We start from the raw sequence: 20,869 nt of genomic DNA, 5'->3' as shown, positions 1-20,869 counted from the left end.
ATTCATTACATTCCAAAGTCCGGCTTTAGACATCTTTTGCTCCAGCAGGCCTTCAAATGTCATTTTGAAGCAACTGATTGACAAATAAGCCAAATTACAGGGCATTATCAATATGCTTCCAGCTTGGGTCATCTCGTTTAACAGCAGCCTGTAATTTATCCCATTCCTTCAAGCGTGCCTGAAGATCACATCATAACAAGACTTCGATTCTTGTCTGTCTTGGGCACTAAAACAAGGGTGACACAGAGAGAAAGCCAGGAAGTCCTGCAATTTTAGAAATGCCCTGTTCCATGCCTAACAAAGAAAACAGTGTACTAAGAAGAGGAAGTGGGAACAAGATTTTTTTCCCCAAAAACTCAGAGAGAGGAGTATACATTTCAGATGTTTTATCATTAACATTAACAAAGATGATAGAACTCCATCTTTCATCGTTCATTATAGTGCCAATGACCTATGTCTTCTAACCAATTAAGGTCCGAGGTGCTGGCGATGGCAGCTGTATTTGGTATTTAGTACCAAGAAAAATGAAAACAAAAATGTCCCCAGCTGGAATAAATCCAGGGTCTTGTTAGGGGATGCCAGGGTTGAGTGATTGAACAAGAGGCTCTGGCCCACACCACATGGATGGCTTCTTCATAATGCAACCCCACACAGCTGGGATATGTGTGAAGGAAGGAACTGTGTGAGTGGGGCCAATGGCACAGGCCTTTCCTGTCTAATTACCCACTGGTTGGCTGGGGAAGATGAAAAGGAATAATTAAGTGGAAAAGACCAACACAATTGGCCCTACTCATGTGGTTGCTTCCCTCACAAACGCTCCCCAGTGTTAGAGGAAAAGGGAAACGGCTCCCCCAGCATTGCAGGTGCATGTGAATGGGGCTAAAAATTCCAGTTGAAAAGTTGTTGTTTTTTTAATTTGCAATTTTTTTTTGTCTCTGATGCAGTGTTGTAATGCTGACTCTGTGCTAAGTGCCCTCTTTTCCTTTCTGGGTTTTAGATCGTGATGCTCATTTTGGTTTTTCAAAATGTTATTTGAGTGAAATAAACACCATACTGCTAATTAATTTCTAGCAATTCTCTTATTAGTGCACCATACATTTCAAACAAACATGAATTAACCTTCCTTGCTTCTCCAATAAATGTACAGTTGTTGTTGATTGTAAGTGGGTACGACAATTCAAAGATGGCCGTGACAACGTCCATGATAAGGACTGCTCCGGTTGCCCTTCTTTGATTACAGACGATTTGATTTGATCGCACACTCAAATCTTTGGTTTTTGTGGCCCTCTGTTAGGAGTTTGGAGACTCAACGGGAGCACAGTTTCCTAAACTTTAGGTGTTCAGAAACAATGTTGTAAAGCACTGATCTCGACACGTCAGGAAATTCGTTTGAGAGACGTGTTATTGTGAAGCGCCTGTTCTCATGAATCCTCGCTTCAACTGAAGCCACCAAATCGTCTGTAAGCAAAGAAGGGCAACCGGAGCGGTCCTCATCATGGACGTTGTCATGGCCATCTTTGAATTGTCATACCCACTTACGCACTTTTCTTTCACTCATAACAGTATCACTGTACACTTCACAAATCTGTAGATGAATTTCTGCAGCAGGCCGGTTCCTTGCTGACAAAAACCGTATCACATGTAGCGGGTGAGTTGATAGTCTTAAACATTTTTAAAGCACAGAACAGAATCATATAGGTTAGCTACAGAGCGGAAACTGAGCACAGTTGTTCCCGAAGCATGCCGGTACACGACGCACGCGCTCATTGCGTTATGCGCGCGAACTACTAGTGTCTACAACAAAACGGGCCTTACTTAAAAAATACCCCTCGTATATATATATATATAGAGAGAGAGAGTTATGACATGTCATGTTAATATAAAAATGTAGAAATATGTATGTTAAGTATAGAAATAAGGTTAATGTGTTATACTGTTTTATAATGGTTTGTGGGTATATCGATGTGCAAGATCTTGTTGCTCTTGGTTGAGACTTTTTGAGGTCTCAATAAAGCAATGAGAGGAGTGGGAAGGAGGTGCTAGGAAGATTTGACTTTGAAATAGCTAATTATGACTCAGAAAGTCTGTGAAGGAGAACTTTGGGTAAACAGAATGTTTTAAAGGCAGAGACTTGCCTCTAAAAAGGGCAGATGGGGTTTTTTATTTCAGTCAAACAGGTTTGAGGAGAATACTGGCAAGGCATTGAACTACAGAGTTTTGGATAGAAACAAGAGTATGAGTCAGGGTATGCATACCAAAACTAAAGACACCCTTTATAACAGCATGGGAGATGGCTTACATCAAAATAAACTCCCTTTCTTTGTTCCAGTATCAGCTTCCATTGAAATATAGTAACTTCTCTTGCAAGTGCAAAACACCTTTCTATTCGTAGGTAAACAAAAACTGAAGAAGCACGAGCAACAAATAATTCTGCCTTTTCTGCTTTTGCAATGACAAGAAGACCTAGCGAATCTCACTTTTCAACAGATGGCTACAACCTCCATTTAAAAACATCCAAAAAGGTTAAATCACTACAGAAGTGGAGTGCTGGTGCTGTGGAAGTATAGGTACAGTTATAACTCTTATAATTTGCACAATTTGTTGACTGAGTTGCACTAATTATCACTAAAATGTGTGTATTACTAATTAAGAAAAGAAAATCTATTGACAATGTTTGCAATGAACCACATGGAGCAGCTATAGAAGAAACTACACAAGAATCAATGGTAGTACATAAGGAATGTAAAGGAAAACATTCCAAGCTTTGTTTATACAGTAAAGATTATATAAAACATTTCTTATATATAATATAATGCATATATTATATGTATAATACATATTTAATAATTCATATTTATTGTATGAAACACTTAGAAGATTTGGTTTAATCTGCAGTTTGCTACTGAACTGAATTACCGTGTTGTGAAAGGATGCATGTCTAAAAAGTGTGTCACCAACATGGAAAGTCTGGAAAGCTCAGCTCTAAAGTAAGGATGTATTGACTTTTGACTAATCTCCCTGTCCCACATTTAAAGCAAGCATGGCCTGTTTTCTAAATCCTCTTTAGGTCTTCTTGTGTGGGATCTTCTCCAAAGCTTCATCCCAATCCTGGTCCCAAACCAGATGAGACTCAGGTTGCCAAACCACTGGATGCTCACCTACCAATAGCCCATTACTTGCAATTGAGCTGTAAATTGAAGTATTGATATTTTTTGTCTTTTCTTTCTTTTCTTATTTTTTTTTCCTTATCTCTATCTTTTTTTAAATTAAGGGGTATTTTTTTCCTTGTCTGCTCTTTTTTTTCTTTACCTTTTTATTTTATTTAATTTTCAATATAAAAGTGAGAGTTAGGTATAGATGATAAAGGTTGTTTACTATATATATATATATATATATATATATATATCACTGAACCTATATTATACATGATGAGATATTAATAACTATACTCTTTAAAAAAACACAATAATCAAAGAGAAGTTAATGATTTTACTATGATAAACAATGTTGGAAATAGAAACCTCCTATAAGCCTCCTATACTAGTCATTTGTTTGTGTATAATTCAGATTGCTTATTGTGTATATTAGGTCATTTTCCTTATCTCTATGTTGTGGGAGGGGCTACAGATGATGTGATCAGATCTGGGACTGTTCAGGACTCAGCATGATTTAAACCAATATGTTTTAGGGGAGAGTAAATGTTTTTGGGCAACTGAAAAAAACACTTCTGAAACTCTAATATATACATATATGTTTTTGAACATTGGCATATCTTTGTCCATAACAGTTCAAAGAGATATATCTAGGTATATCAGTTTAACAGCTGAGAAACCTAATTGCCTTGCGAATGCTAGTAGATATTTACCACTAAGGAGAAGGTTGACTCAAATGAGTTTTTAACTCTTCTAGGGGAGATTCCCGATTTTCCCAAATGGTAATGAATGCCATTTTCCAAAAGGTTATGGAATTTTCCATTCTCCAAACCAAAAAGAAACATTAAGCATGATCTTTGGTTCCAAAGTCCTACCGCTAAAATAGTTATGCAAGCATCTACAAAAAGTCAAAATATTTCAGACAAGGATGAGATTCCCTGTTGTTATTTTTTTCTGGTATATATAAGACACATAAATAACAGAGGAAGGTAAAGTGACCCAATTTTGATTAACAAAAAAATTATTTAAACTTAATACTGCGCAGCATGTAACTTTTTACATTATTGATGCAGAGTTAGCATCATTGATGCACTTCCAACAGCCGCTGCTCTATGAAGGCAATACAACATCCTTCTCTAGGAATTTCTTCCAAACTCAAAATGACCACAGCCATTTGCTGAGTTGATCCACATATATAGGGAAAATGAATGCTTACCTTTTTTTTGTTAGTGGGGCAGATGTAAAAGTTTTCAATTACTGTAGCAATCCCTGGTTGTAGATTCAACTTGGTGTATAGTGTTCCAAAATCTGAGGATCTGGAAAGGGGAAAAAGAGACTTTTAGGTGTAGCCTTACACTCAGCTTCTAGGGCTTTTTTTAGTTCAACAAGACAGTGGCATGAGCACATAGTTCACACATCATACTTGCTCAAATTGACATAAATAATACATCCAAGTAACCTTCAAATTCTAAAGGTCTTCCTCCAGAAGATCATGTGAATGAAATGTAAGAGTTGCATTCACATTTGTAAATCAAGGAAACAGTAATTTAAGCCTTTAAGGAAATTGCATCAGAAAAAACACGGAGCTCTACAACAAAAACTAAAACACAAGAAAAGCCCACAAACATCAAGTAACCACACTCAACTCGTGATTCCAATCTCCCATTGATTAGCCTCAATTAGGACTTTGTAAAATAGGTTTCCAACTAAACTTTTATCTTAACATTTGGCAAGGTATCTTGTCTCTCATTCTGGGAGAAAAAAATTGGGTATAATTAAGAAAGAAAGAAAAAAGAGAAGGAGGGAGACAGCACATTTTCCCAAAAGGGAAAGACAGAGAGGGGGTGACCTAATAGGAACAAACAGGCTCTTTCTTTCTTTCTAGCAGTTTAATATAGTAAAGTTAATTGAATGACATCACCAAATTACAATGACAAATATCTAACCAGCACAAGTTCATTTTACATACAAGCAATTTGAAACAGGTACGTTGGAGATTGTTAATGCATGAAAATAATCCTTTGTGTGTTTTAAAACAATAGGCGCTTGTATATGCAGATTCCTCACTCGCTATTATAAAACAGATGCGCTTTCTAATAGATAAATGTTTTATTAAACTTATTCGCTCAAAATCATTATTGTGCTAGCAGCCTACCAACATACCCCCTCCCTCCCCAAGCTACCTGGCCTCCAAATCACGCCAAACCTGGTTCCATACAGCTTCCCACAAGTCTGGAATAGGTTTTAAGGATTCATGGAAAGTTGTAAAGGGAGTGTCCCCAGACTTCCACGCCAAACTGCAGGCCTGTTTGCAAGCTATGGGATAGATTAGCAATCATGATTATAACAATACACTGTTTTACAAGGAGCTTGTACACTTTTTGTATTATTTTATGTTGTATGTTTGCTTTGTTTTGATTGTTGGGCTTGGCCTCATGTAAGCCAGTCAGAGTCCCCTTGGGGAGATGGTGGAGGGGTTTAAATAATAATAATAATAATAATAATAATAATAATAATAATAATAATTCTTATTATTATTATTATTATTATTATTATAGCCTCAGGAATAGATATTTATATTGAAGATCTCTCCAGCATTCAGGTTTGGATTACCTTCAATGATTTTGTGTGTGTGTCAGGAGTTACTTGAGAAAATGCAAGTCACTTCTGGTGTGAGAGAATTGGCCATCTGCAAGGACTTTGCCCAGAGGATGCTTGGATGTTTTGATGTTTTATCATCCTTGTGGGAGACTTCTCTCATCTCCCTGCATGGGGAGCTAGAGCTAACAGAGGGAGCTCATCCATGCTCTCCCCAGATTTATACCTCTGACCTGTTGGTCTTCAGTCCTGCTGACATAAGGGTTTAACCCATTGCAAATTACCTTCAATGAATTACTTTTGTGTAATCTTCTATTAGCAGTGTGGCATGGGACAAAATTCAATTTTGGAAGGACAAAAAGTTACCGATCTGCCCTTCTTCATAATTATTACAGACACAGTGGAATAAAAACCTCAATCCAAATCATAGCATGTATTACAATGGCGTTTTATCACTACTGCTTTTGTATCTTGATGAAGACAGATATCTTCATTAATAGAAACATTTGTCTTATATGCCTGGGGGGCTTCTTCTAGCAATAGAAACGACATGTGTGTACACAATACCGCTGGTAGAACAAGAAAAAGCGTTTTGTTCTAATGCACCCTTCTCCAATGTGGAGCCATTGACAATATTGGCTGGAGATGATGTAGTTCAAAACAACTGGAGGCACTACTGGGAATAGCTACTATACTGGCTTCTGTCAATCCTTGACATGTGGAAGGTGCTCTCTACTACTTGTTAGAAGGAACGAGCTCTATAGCTGTTCATTTGCAGATCTTAGAATTTAGGCATGGTATGAATCCATGGCATTTCCTGTTTGTTGGTCATAGGAACACTGTCTCTCTTCCTGAAGAAGTTAGTCCACAGTAAATCTGAGTTTGTTCATCTTCCATTTTGTAACTTTCGGTTTTATCTCAAATATCTCCATGTTCGTAGGACACATGCTACAGAGACAATCATCATGAGATGTCATGAAAGCTTTAGTATTTGCATATAAAGCTACATTAGTTGCTTTATTTTTCTACTAAACTTTGTGGAACGATGATGCTGTGGGACAGTTTGTTGTTCACCTTCTACTTACCAATACTAATTGCTTATGAGATACACTACTATCACTCACATTTCCCAACACTACTTACACTAGATTATTGGCCTCAACAAAATATGTTAGTCTGATATAGGTGTTGCTGTTTTTGTTTTAAGACTGACTTCAGGTGGAGACAACTAAAATGTATACAAGGTCAATTCAGAGAAGAACCATCAGTGAAGGAGTAGGGTAAGGGAGACAACCATAGTTGTCAGAAAGTTGAGGCTGAATTAACATATTTAAAATGCCTGTGATTGTGAAGATTTTGAATTCTACACAGTCTGCCTACTTTATGCCCCTTATTCTGGAGCCCCTGGTAGGGCAATGGATGAAACCTTTGTGCCAGCAGGACTGATGACGGACAGGTCAGAGGTTTGGATCTGGGGAGAGCAGGTTGAGCTCCCTCTGTCAGCTCCAGCTCCTCATGCGGTGATATGAGAGAAATCTCCCACAAGGAAGGTACAACATCAAAGCATCTGGGCATCCCCAGGGCAATGTCCTTGCAGATGGCCAATTCTCACACCAAAAGCGACTGACTTGCAGTTTCTCAAATCACTCCTGACATTAAAAATTGTCCCTTATTTATTTACAGCCTCTTACATGATGTATGTTTGTGCTTAGGAGTCTAGAGAATGAGCTTCCATAATTCCTGTTAACACAATTTTGAGAGTTTATTGATTTTTTAACCATTTTTCATCAGCATTGAAACTAGACCACTTAAAGGAAAATTGGGCAGAAATTAATGCAAAACAGTCACTATTCAAAACACCTACAGATCCCTTATGTATTCCTAAACACTAATTCAAACTGACATTGATTGTTGTTCTGTTTAGTCACATGTAAAGGAAAGAAACTATGGGGCATTCTAATTGGTATAATTAATCCGTTCACTTGTCCGCCTGCACACTTCTTGATGTTAATTTTAGGCTGTTTCTAGAGCATACCACAGGAAAAACAGTAGACCTCTAAAGGCTCATGAAATCCGCAAAGGAGAGTCCTTTTATCACATGCAGTGTCAGGACTTTCACATCACAAAAGAGAGAAAAAAGGATGACACAGATCTCTATATAACTGTCATATTAATATATATGTAATATATGTGCACAGTTAAAACCAATAATATACCAGTAGTTCAAATGCTAGTAAATAATATTTCACCATGGGGGGAAAAACTGTGGCCAAATGGACCATGTACTATTTGCTATTTAGGTATTAACTCCTGACAAACTACTTGAGGAACTTCTGCTCTCTGTTGTTAAGGCTATTCATTGTAAAACTACCCCTGGACAAGTAATTTACCTTTTAGAGACAGAAGTAGCAAGTTACTTTGATAAGACTTTGTTCCTGGCAATATAGTTCTATCATCTGTCTATCCATCCACCCACCTACCTATCTTCAACAAATAAAAATGAAATAGAGAATTGTACTCTGGTGGCCCTGCAAACAGAATACAGATCTCTGTGAAACAGAAGACAGGGCCATCCTGGTTCAGTGTTCCTGGAATAACGCCGAAACAAAATAGCTATTTGCATTTGCATTTTCAGCCCCCATTTTTTAAAGAAGAGAGACTGGGCTTTTAATCAGTTTTTGAAACTTCTTTTCCAGCTGTTCTTCTTCACTTTGGTTGTAGTTAATGCAGCTGAAGGGGAATTTCATTTCTCATCCACAACACACGCACCCAAAAGGGAGGAGACAACGGAGATGAAATCATGAGAATTTCCTCTGTTTGCCTGCCATTTGGAAGCGAATGCTGTTGTGCTCAGCATTTGCACTGAAAGGACTGGACACATTCAATTGCTGAAACCAAAGCTGCCAAGAACCAAAAGGGTTGAGGGTTTTGTTGTTCAGTTTGAGTTTCTGTCAGTGAGGGAAAGGGTACAACAGGCAAAGAATCTGCACTCCAACTTTAAAGGGTAATGCCAGGGAAATTAGAAGATCATGTATTTGCAACTGAATCAGAAAGCGGGAGAAATGTCTCCTCTTTCCCTGGAAGAAAAAATGCAATGAATTAACAATTTGCTGTCCAACCCGGGCCCTTAGATCTTTGGGGAAGGTCCTCCTTTCGCCCCTACCAATCTCACAAGCTTGTCTTGTGGGTACAAGGGAGAGAACCTTCTCTGTGGCTCCCCAACTTTGGAACTCTTTACCTGGAGAGATTAAAAAAGCCCCTTCACTAGAAACGTTCAGAAAGAATCTCAAAATCTGGCTCTTCCGCTGCGCCTTTGGTGAATAGGTGCACACCATGACATTTTGCACTCCTCAACGTTTTTTGTTACTGCAGCTCGCGCCATCCATATGGGAAGTTTAGCCTCATAACTCTGTGTGTTTATGAGTTCCCCGTAAATATTCTGCTCCTATTTTATCTCATTACACTTTTTAATTGTCTTATCCTTTAGATGCGGCCCGCCCATTGTTATCATTATTGTGACTGTGCTTATTAGAATGTTATTTTATGACTTTTTTATGTTGTTCTTGTTTGCTGTTTATGTTTTTGATTTTATTGCTGTAATATGTTGTCCAGGCTTGGCCCCATGTAAGCCGCTCCGAGTCCCCATTGGGGAGATGGTGACAGGGTATAAATAAAGATTATTATTATTATTATTATTATTATTATTATTTTCATGACAAATGAAACCATCCCCTGTTGTGGTTGTCTCATCCTGGCAGGTTGCTGGATTAGTACTGCCCAAGAATATTATGGGAGGAATCACATTCTATGAGTATAATCTGATAGGATAAGGGAGTGATTCCTGTACATTGTGTTCAGAAAATGTTGATAAAATTCTAGCTTATTTACAGATTGATCAGGATCTTGCTGAAATAAGAGCGGTACCCTGTACACTCATGTATAAGTCTAGACATTTTAGTAAAATGTTCAGTAAGAAATATGTTGTACACCATGGCTGGGGATGGCACCTTTGAACCCGTAACCACACCTAAGTTTTATAAGCAAAGTAGTTTATTGAAGAATAATATAGCAAAAGCCGAAAGAGGTAAAAGGTATTTAAACAAGAATAGTAAAATGTCCATAGAGCAGTCAATTCAGCAATGCAATAATCCAATCAATATCCAAAACAGGAAACAGGAGTGTCCCAATATCCAATGCACAAGTCCACAGCAATTAGAGTCATTCAGTTCTAAAAGATGTCCAGAATTCTAAGTTCCTTGAAGAAACAGAAGTAAACTTGAACCATTAAATCCAAAGGCAGGAACTTGAAACCAAGGCAAACAGCATACCGGAATCTTAGCATGAACATGAATCCCAGGCAGAAGTATACAGGAACCTCAGCATGAACATGAAGTCATGGATATAAGGCATGAAGCAAAATACATGGTTGTACATGAAAAGCAAATGTTGAACTCACTGAAGACTATAGATTCACAGGCCCTATATTTATTCACAAAGCCACAGCAAAAGCATTCCTTTTCCTTTGGGATACCTCTCCCTGACCCCTCTTCTCTCTCAATCTTGTGGAGCGCCTCCTCCCTAATTCCAGGTGGCAATCTTGATAAATCTGACTTCTTTGGTCAAAACCTGACTCCCTCTGTTTGCCAATTAGTGCATTCTTTTCGCTATCTGGCCTTGACTCAGGCCCGTAGCCAGGGTTTTGTTTCGGGGGGGGGGGGGGCTGAATTTTTCAAGGGGGTTTCGGGGGGCTGAGTTTCGGGGGGGAGGTGAGTCTGAGTGAAAGAGGGTCTAGCCTAGCAAACCTTTTGTATCATTACCCCAATACCCCCATGCATATGGGATATATTGAGTATGGTGATCCGATCATGATATGAATAAACATAACAGTTTAAATAATGCACCAGTAAGGCCTTTTCGCGAACCACCATGAGAATTTCGGGGGGGGGGGGGAGGCTGAAGCCTCTCAAGCCCCCCCCTCCCCCCCGGCTACATGCCTGCCTTGACTGTTCAACATTTCCCCCAGCCTCCTTTTCTGCCTGCACAGAAGCATCTTTGGCCTGCTGACCGGCTATCCCAGAATCCTCAGTTTCACTCTGGCTATCAGTACTCTCTTGACCATCATCTCCATTCTCAAACCTCTGAGAGTCAGCAGGAATCTGATCATTTAACTCATGGATTGAAACCTCTGCAGACTCAGACATAGAATCTTGTGCAGAACCTTGATCATTTTCCTCAGAAACCTGAGGCAAAGAAACAATTACAGGCTGAACCCCTACAATATATGGTACTCATGTGTAAGTCTAGAAATCTTAGTTAAAAAGTCAACTTATCCATGGGTCAATGTAAGTACTGTACCTTAACTCTGATCAAACAGGAATGGATGAGGAGAGTGGCGAAAAGTGAGAGCTTAAGTCTGTCCCATGAGAACCTAAATGAAGTACCAACTCCCTCTATTCCAGTGGTTCCCAACCTGTGGTCCGCGGGCTAAAATATGAACTAAAATATGGTCCACAGCCTCACCATTACTATACTGTTGCACAAAACCCTCTTATAGTTACAAGGCTTATTAAACATGCTTTTCTGTGGGTGATGGCAACTACTGGATGGCATATGTTCTGTACCAGAAATTCAAGCTGATGTGGTCTATCCAATGCAATTTTCTGCATCGGCACCCCAAATAACCAAACCGAATCTAAAGTTGAGCAAAAACTGATTCGTAACCCTTTTGGTACTAACGTTGGAGACTGGTCCCTGGTCAAAACGGTCCCTGGTGAAAAAAAGGTTGGGAACCACTGCTCTATTCCAAGTTTTCCAAAATGTGTGTCGTGACACATTAGTGTGGCCGCTGCAGTGTGTGTGTCGCACAAATGTAATGAGGAATGTCCAAGTATGTGTGAAATAAGTAATAATTAATGTATTTCTAAAAATATAAATGAAAAGTTTTCATAAAACATGCTGATTATTATAATTTATGTATGTATTCGTATCTCTTATAAGAGGATTGATGCAATCTCTTGTTTTCTAGTAAAAATGATTTACTGTGTCACAAAATATTGCATGTCTACAACATGAAATGTTTGGAAAGCTCTGTTCTATTCACTCTATACTGTCCCATGTGGTGGTATTGCTTGTCTCTTTTGTCTGTACAGAATGACCCTTGACTTATCCATGGATCATATCAAAATTCATAATTTTGGCTCCCACATCTCCTCTCAACTTATACATGTGGTCGACTTACACAAATGTATATATGTTGGTCTGAGGAAGATCATTGCCAATACTGTTATATGAGACAGTTTCTTTAAAGGAGTTTAAGTTTTAATTATATATAGACAGTTTTAGTTGTAAGAACTTGCAACACAGAATGGTAGTAATAAAAGACAAGCCATGGTGGATTCTGATTTAAGGGGCAATCTAGTGCAGCGTTCTGGTCAACCATCAACTGCCTATGGGGATCCCACCATCAAAGCAAGAGTGCGTCAGTTGCATGGCAATTTCAGTTACACAGACAGATAGCTGTGAACAGTCAGCAAACAAATCTAAGATTTATGACTACCGCACTGCCACTGACAGCTCCCCTCCCGTAGTAAAGCTATAATTAACTAAGCATATCGACAGTATATGCCTTAACAACACATGCCCCTTAATAGCTGCAATTTCCTGGTTTAACATGGCGCAACCATAATATAGCCTTTTAAACTGAAAGGGTTCAGTTAATGGAACTGGATGAGAGTTTGAAGTCTCTCTCATTCAGTAGGCGTCTCTATGATTGGGTAAACTTGAGATTAAAAATGTGAAACTTGACAAGAAGAAAAGGAGGATGCAATAAGACAGGGAAGAAACTAAGAAGGATAAGAATTAACTAAGAGGTACTTCAGCACAAGATTTTCTGCTGGCAGAAACTGTATCAGTCTGTTGCATGAAAATCAAGGATCCACCCATACTACAAAATTAATGCAGTTTGATACCACTTTAACTATCATGGTTCAATGCTACAAAATCCTGGGATTTGTAGTTTAATGACGTACCAGCACACTTTGACTAAAGATCTTGAAAAACTATAACTCCCTTGGTTCCATAGCATTGAGCCATGGCAATTAAAAGTGGGATCAAACTGCTTTAATACCTTAAGAGCATTTGATACCTTTGTGACCATGTGGTATATTGGTTTATAAGCCTCTAGTGCAGGCATGAGCAAACTTCAGCCCTCCAGGTGTTTTGGACTTCAACTCCCACAATTCCTAACAGCCTACCGGCTGTTAGGAATTGTGGGTGTTGAAGTCCAAAACACCTGGAGGGCCAAAGTTTGCCCATGCCCGCTCTAGTGAATAAGTATACATTGCATGAGATGCATTACTGCAGCAATGTTGTTCTTCTATTGTGGGTAACTGAAGATAAATGTGTCTTGGAGCATTGTAAGAAGGGAGCACATGGGAGCTGCAGGACCTCAGCCAGCAGCAGTCTTCATGAAGAATATCAAGGAGTCTGAATTAATTAACTAGGAACCCTGGTCTGTTTCTTTGCTTAATTCCCATTAAGATGGGAAAGAAAAAGTGAAGGGAGAGGGGGCCAGTTCCACCTTGTCTCCTGTGCTATGCTAATAATATAATATAATGTAATGTAATATATTGTATATACATATATTTATATTATAATGTAATAAATATAATACTATGAATAATAATATGATATTATAATTATATATTTTACATTACATGTAATATTACTAATAATATTACAATATAATGGTATAGTACAATATAGTAATATATAATACTGATATTGTACAATGCTAATAATATAATATATTGTATATATGTATATCTTGTAAGCCACTCTGAGTCCCCTTCGGGGTGAGGAGGGCAGCATATAAATGCCGTAAATAAAATAAAATAAAATAAAATAAATAAAAGAATTGGAATAGGATTGGCATTCACAGCAAGAAATGCTGTGAAAACAGAATTAAAATGACAGGAAAGAATGACATGTAGTGTTGTCCTTTGACAGCCGGTTTGGTATAGCAGTTTGAGTGTTGGACTAGGGCTCTGAAAACCAGGGTTTGAATCTCTGCTCAGCCATGGAAACCCACCTGGTAACACTGGTTAAAGCACATTGTCTTGGAGTGTATCTACAATGCAGAATCTATGTGAGGCAACTGTTTTCTTGAACAATCCCTACAAAATCAAATCATCAAAAAAAAAATTTTAATATCCTGCTATCCTTTAAGCCCAAGGTGGGCTTAAAGCCAACCTCAAAAACTGTAGCATAGACACCAAGAACTGGGAAACCCTGGCCCTTGAGCGCTCTAACTGGAGGTCAGCTATGATCAGCAATGCTGCAGAATTCAAAGAGACACAAATGGAGACAAAAGGGAGAAACATGCCAAGAGGAAGGCACATCAAGCCAACCCTGACCAGGATCGCTTTCCGTCTGGAAACCGATGTCCTCACTACGGGAGAACATGCGGATCAAGAATAGGGCTCCACAGCCACCTACGGACCCAGCGCCAAGACACATCTGGAAAACCATCATCTTCGAGCTACAAGAGATTGCCTAAGTAAGTAAAGTATCCTTGCATGTTTATCTAGGCTCACTGAACCAAGATTCTAGATAGACATATATGGGACCACGATGTATAACTGAATTATTAGTTTAATTACTTTGAAATACTAAATTTGCGCAATTAAGGGAATGTAAATAAATGCTGTTAAATTGATGTAAGTGTACCATGCTAGCCACTGCTCAGAAAGTTGGACTTCAAAGCAAGATAATGTAGATCTTAAAGTGAAAGGACCCAATCAAGCAATGCTTGCTCGATTTCAAGAAAATAGGAAGAGCAAAATGAGATGATGCACTAAAAAAATCACAACACTTGTCCCATTGTACTCTTCAAAGGAGAACATCAAACCACACAATATTACAGAGGTCACGTACACATGCAACAAAAAAGTCCTTTTTAGCATTCAGATAAATGGGGAATTCAGCTGAAAAACACATGCTAAGCTTTTGCTTTAGTTCCCATTAAAGTGAAGTAGGAAAAGCAAAATAAACTGTTGTTCAGTACTCCCAACATCAAATAATGATTACATCATACTTTAGAAGACATATGTACTGAAATGAAAATACAAACAAACCTTCATGCAGTACTGTGGGAATTGTAATTCAAACCGCCTGAAATATTATTTCGGACCAGAACCCCAAGGACAAAAATTGGAAGGCAATCATTTTCAATGCTGTGTGTGTTTCTGATTGTGTTTGTGTTCGAAAAAGGCACTGGTCTTTTGGGAAAAGTCTCCCTTTACAGTTTACCACGTACTCACCTATTCAGAGGGGAAATATCAAACGTAAGCCCATTTGATACTTAGACAGTTAGTTGTTGAGTGCCTTCAAAGGATTTCTGATATATGGTACCCCAAGGAGAACCTATAATGGGGTTTTCTAGGCAAGATCAGTTCAGAGCAGTAGATCTCAACCTGTGGGTCTCCAGGTGTTTTGGCCTACAGCTCCCAAAAATCCCAGCCAGTTAGCCAGCTGTTAGGATTTCTGGGAGTTGAAGACCAAAAACATCTGGGGACCCCAGGTTGAGAACCACTGCCTGAAGGCAAAAGCTTCCTCCTTCTGACAGTGTATTTGCACTGTTAAATTAATGCAGTTTGACACTGCTTCAGCTGCTATGGCTCAATGCTATGGAATCCCGCAAGATGTAATTTTGTGAGACATTGACTTTTTCAAAAAGTCCAGCTCCCAGGATTCCATAGCATTGAACCCATGGAAGTAAAGGTGATAACAAATTGCATTAATTGTTGCACCTTAGAATTTTTTAACCTCAGCTCCTGTGCCACCATCTTCTAGACTAGTGTTTCTCAATCCTAACAGCTGGTAAACTGGCTGGGATTTCTGGGAGTTGTAGGCCAAAACACCTGGGGACCAACGGGTTGAGAACCATTGATCTAGACTCAAACTAGAAATTCCAGCTGGTGTATCACCAATGGTACTATGACCTGCCCTGTAGAGTTTCTTGGACTCATCAATCCAAAAGATATCTTTCCCTTTGTTATAAGCATCAAAAACATTTCAAGAAAACCCATGTACCATCTGATATATCACCTGAATGTGCAAATTTAGACTGGATGAGGCCAGGTAAGTCCTTCCCCTGGAAGGCCACTCCTCTTTGAAACCCTGCCACCTGATGTTATCAGATCCTACTTGCATCTCTCTGTGGATCTCTATATTATGGATAAAAGATCTTCCAATCATCACCCAAGTAAAAAAAGAAGCACCATTAAAGCCCTGGCAGACCGTGCAAAAAGAATCTGCGAACCCCACCTCCTCCAAGATGAACTGAACCACCTCAACTGGGCTCTACAGGCCAATGGATACTCCACCTCAGCCATCAGAAGAGCTGCAAGACCGAGAACAAGCCACGAGAGTAAAGACAAAGATCTAACTAGAGGAAAAGTGTTCTTGCCATACATCAAGGGAACCACTGACCACACAGGGAAGCTGTTGAGGAAACACAACAAACTATCTATAGACTCATTAAGAAAATTCAACAAATGCTCCGTTTCAGCAAAAGACATGAGTGATCCTCTCACTTCTGCAGGAGGCTAATGTATACCATGTAGCTGTGGACAAGTATACATAGTGAACAACCAAACACGAATCAAGGAACATGAAAGGCACTGCAGGCTACTTCAACCTGGACATAGCATATTATTTGAGAAAAGAGAAATGCTGGACCACTCTAACAACTACCATGTCAGACTACATGGAGAAGTTATTGAAATCCACAAGCTTGTGGACAATTTCAACAGAAAGGAAGAAACTATGAAAATGAACAAAATCTGGCTACCAGTATTAAAAAAAATTATAACAGTAAATAAAGAACAACACTCAAACACTTGACTCCAGACAAGAAACAATCAGAGACAGCTAATCACCTCTCAACAAAGGATTCTCCCAGGCAGTAACAAGGCACACCTAAAAACTGTCAGGCCATCAAATGCTAATCAAGGTGGCCAATTAAAGCATTCTTATCTACTTCCAACAGACAAGAGTTCTTTCTCCCACCATGGACATTGCACAGATATATAAACCCAATTTTCCTAGTTTCCAACAGACCTCACAAACTGATGATGACTGCCTTAGATGCAAGTGAAACATCAGGAGAGAATGCTTCTAGAACATGGCCATACAGCCCAAAAAACCTACAACAAGCCAGATCTTCGGCAGTCCTTGGAAGAATGGCTTCTCTAGATGTCAGCTGAAATGTGCACCAGCTATTTACCGTTACTCAATACAAATGGTGAGTAGCAACCCAAAACTCGTACTTTGCTGAATTGTGTGCCAAGTTAAGTGGATTTATTTATGGCCTTTATGTGTGCCCCTCCATCCATAGCTGCCATTTCCTCCCCACTTCTTGACCAGGGAAAGTGCCAGAGGACAACAGACTTGGGGTTGTGACTCTCTTATCACTTATTCTCCTGCCACTCTCCCTTCTGAAGAGAAGATTTGAAGAGGTGTCTCTCCCATGACCCCTCATGACTTCCACCAACTCAAAGGAGATGTTTGTAATCTCACATGGCATCGACGGAATAACGACACAGTTGGGAAAACCAGGTGAACCACAACATCCAATCAATTAGAACCATAGCGGTTAACAATGACGATGACTCAAGGGAACCAGTCCATCTCTCTATATCACCCTCACCTTCTTCTGCAGTGGGAACTATTTTGCTTCCTATTCAGAGGTAAACAAAAGAACTGGGTGCCCTCAGGGAGAGTTTCTTCTGGAAAGACCAAGTCAGGCAACATCAGTCAGAGTCAAAAGAAGTCAGGCAAAGGCAGGTCAATTCGCTTGAAGCATCAGCGTAATTGGACAGATCCCAGTGGACTGTCCAGGTTTTCCTCCCTATTGCTACCACAGAAGATTTTTGTTTCTGCAGGGGAATGAGGTCAACTAAAGCCTAATGTGGACTGACAAGATGTGTGCTATAATTGGTCCCACGTCCCTGAGAGAGGTGCTTCTCCTTTTTAGCGGGTTCTTGCCCAGTTTTGTTTCTGTAGTTTTCTATAAGGTCAGGGAGATTGAAATCTTCAGAAACCAGGAATGATGGCAGGGTGATATGTTTTGCATAAAAGTCGTGAAATATGGCATAAAGGTTCTTCAATGTACCTCACTTTACCTCCTTCGGTTATATTTCTGGGTTCTGAATTGGAGGGAATAATGGGAATCCCATCCCAGTCATTCACTATGCAAGAAGCACTGGAACATAAGCAGTGATTGACAGTACATCATGTGATAACACATGTGGATATTGCTAGCGGTAATAGTACAAGTGTTGAGGTACTCAAGGACTTGGGTTTTCAACATACAGTGTTCCCTCGCTACTTCGCGGTTCACTTTTAGCAAACTCACTGTGTTGCGGGTTTTTGAAAATATTAATAAGAAATATAAAATATTTACATCCAGTGGAGGCCAAGGACCCCGGAAGTGCGGCGGCCCGAGGCTCGATGGGGAAGGCCTACCTCCCTGGGTGGAGGCCAGGGAGGCAAGCAATCACCCTTGGAATGGGCCGGGAGGTGGGTAAGGAAGCGCAGGTAAGAAAATAATATGTAAATTAATGTATAAATATTAAAATTAATATGGCAGCCCTACTTTGAGGATTTTCAATTATTGCGGGTAGAACCCCCGCAATAAGTGAAGGAACACTGTATGCAGTCCATACTGTATAAACCTGGTAAAATCTAGCCTGAAAAGACATCACATAGAAGTATAATTTATTCTCATAAGTGCAGGAAATGTGTAAGGATGCTTCAGATGTTCTTCAAAATCACGCTAGCATCAGCATGAATTTGCTTTGTGAAGGAAATCTTCAGTCAATACCTGCCTCTTGGAAGCTGATCATTATATGCTAGATGAGTACATGCACAATGGTAGAGGACAAGCCTTGCATCCAGCAGAGTATGCATCCTGTTTACTAAATGGCTTTTCAATTATAGGGCCTTAAAAGGGGGTTCAGTACTTGTCATCTTCAGAAAGATCAGGAAAGACTTCCCTCTAAAACTGCTGCCAGTTAGTATACAACACTGGGCAGGGCAGACGAATGAAGACAACTTCATATGACTGACTAATTATATGCATGAATGCCGTATTTCACCACATAACAGTTGCCACTGTGTAATGGTCCTCTTTTGGGTCCCAAAATTGTTTTTCTTCACATAATAGTCACACCCCTTTTTCCAACAAAAAATGTTGCTATCATGCGATGAGATATGGTATTCCACATCCCCTTGGAGATCAAGCAGAAACTACCCATTTTAATTGCTTCCTAATAATTCCCAGAATCTGTTTATCTTGAAGAGTGTAGCCTAGGGGACCAATCAAAATTAATGGGTTTTAAAATGCAGATGGGATATAGTAGGAATGAAGAATGATCACAACCATCGTGTCAGACAGAGACAAGCCACTGAAATCCACAAGCATGTGAATAATTTCATCAGAAAGGAGGAAACCATGCCAATTAACAAAATCTGGTTACCAATATTTAAAAAAAAAACACCTGAATCAAGACAGCAAATAAGGAACACCACTCAAAAACAGGGGAACTCCAGACAGCAAACAATCAAATTGCCAGTTAACACCTTCCAAACAGACTATGCCTTCAGGGAACAACAGCCAGGCTACTTCTACACTGATACCCTCACTAATAGAATTTGCAGCTTCATGACTACTCAATGCTATTCAAGCTTGCTAATTGCAACATTCACACTTATTTTACACAGACAAGGGTTCTTTCCCTCACCCTGGACATCCCACAGGTAAATATATACACTACACTTGACTCACCTTCCAACAGACCTCTGAAGATGCCAACCACAGATGCAGGCAAAATGTCATGAGAGAATGCTACTGGAACATGGTTATACAGCCCAAAAAACTCACAGCAACCCAATTACCACAATCCTTCTGACATATATTCCGAGTTCCCACAGCATTACTGCACTGGGTTACAGTTTGTTTGTCTTTGTAGAAGCAAGGGTGGAAATAGAAGACAATATGCTCTATAGCAGTTCTAGAAATGTGCCCAGAGCCTTTTCCTTTTGGTCTCTGCCTGATTAGATGGATTAGGACTTTACAGATGCTTTGTGACTGTGGTGCAGCTATGTTAACAGGTGTCCCTTCCCTTGTGCTACCCATCAGCATCCTTTTCCAAGATACTTGTGTAGTTTGTCATATCCTTCCCTTGGTCTACTTGCATTCATAACCCACTACTGTCTATGTTCAATGATTACTGCATGTCAAAACAAGGTGATCAATGTCATCTAAGAATTTCCTATGTTTTTTTGCAGAGAGGATATTATTCTTCTGACATTAGTGCAAGGGTCCCAGATCCAATGGAAAGAGAGGTAAAGAAATCCACCACCAAGACCTCAGACACTGCTCTGTCTATCAGTGTGTCTCTTGCAATCCGGTATGCAACCATTTCCTTTCTAGTTGCAGCTATGGTGACAGTGACTTCTATAAATATGCAGAAATCCATATAATGTGTCATCGTATTATTCATGTAAGCGTTGTACTAAATATAGTCACACAGATCCAGGTATCAGACTAAGGAGCAAATAGGTAAATGCCATCGTGCAATGAAGTGATAAAGCATAGAATTAAGACATACACAACTTATTTCAGAATATTTTTGTAGCATGCAAGACTAACCGCCTTGAGTTGCCCGTGGGCTGAGAAAGGCGGTATACAAATACAGTAAATAATAATAACAGGAACAATTTAGTAATATATACATATAAGCAGAAAAATAATTAAGCATAAAAATAATTAACAGACATTCCTATGCACAACTGTTTAGCCATATAACTCTCATATTACTCTAGATGTGTGCATTTTTATTTGTATATAAAATGTATACATTATGCATCTGCTTATAATATATAGTCAGCTTTCCAGGACTCCAATAAATATGAAAAAACATTAATAAAGACATTGGCATTTTTTTGCCATGACTCTGTGTGTCATGTCTTTGTAAAGACTCTCACTGTTCACCCTTATTTAAGCCCTTTTTAGTTAGAGGGGATTAGCATTTCATGTACAGTTTAGATCTGTG

The 20,869-nt window shown here is 39.3% G+C and overlaps 1 protein-coding gene across 2 annotated transcripts in view; it reads right to left on the bottom strand.

Annotated features, from left to right (window-relative positions):
* SORCS2 (sortilin related VPS10 domain containing receptor 2) overlaps positions 1–20,869 on the bottom strand; it is a 215,843-nt gene that overhangs the window by 117,595 nt on the left and 77,379 nt on the right. For both annotated transcript variants that reach the window (XM_060774105.2, XM_067467754.1), the window contains exon 3: positions 4,369–4,468. In XM_060774105.2, coding sequence (XP_060630088.2) covers positions 4,369–4,468 — 100 coding nt within the window. The remainder of the gene's footprint in view (positions 1–4,368; positions 4,469–20,869) is intronic.

The sequence above is a fragment of the Anolis sagrei genome, chromosome 4 (genome assembly GCF_037176765.1).
Source record: "Anolis sagrei isolate rAnoSag1 chromosome 4, rAnoSag1.mat, whole genome shotgun sequence".
Taxonomy (NCBI): domain Eukaryota; kingdom Metazoa; phylum Chordata; class Lepidosauria; order Squamata; family Dactyloidae; genus Anolis; species Anolis sagrei.
Note: the sequence above shows the minus strand (reverse complement) of the source record. Positions and strands in the feature narration are given on the sequence as shown.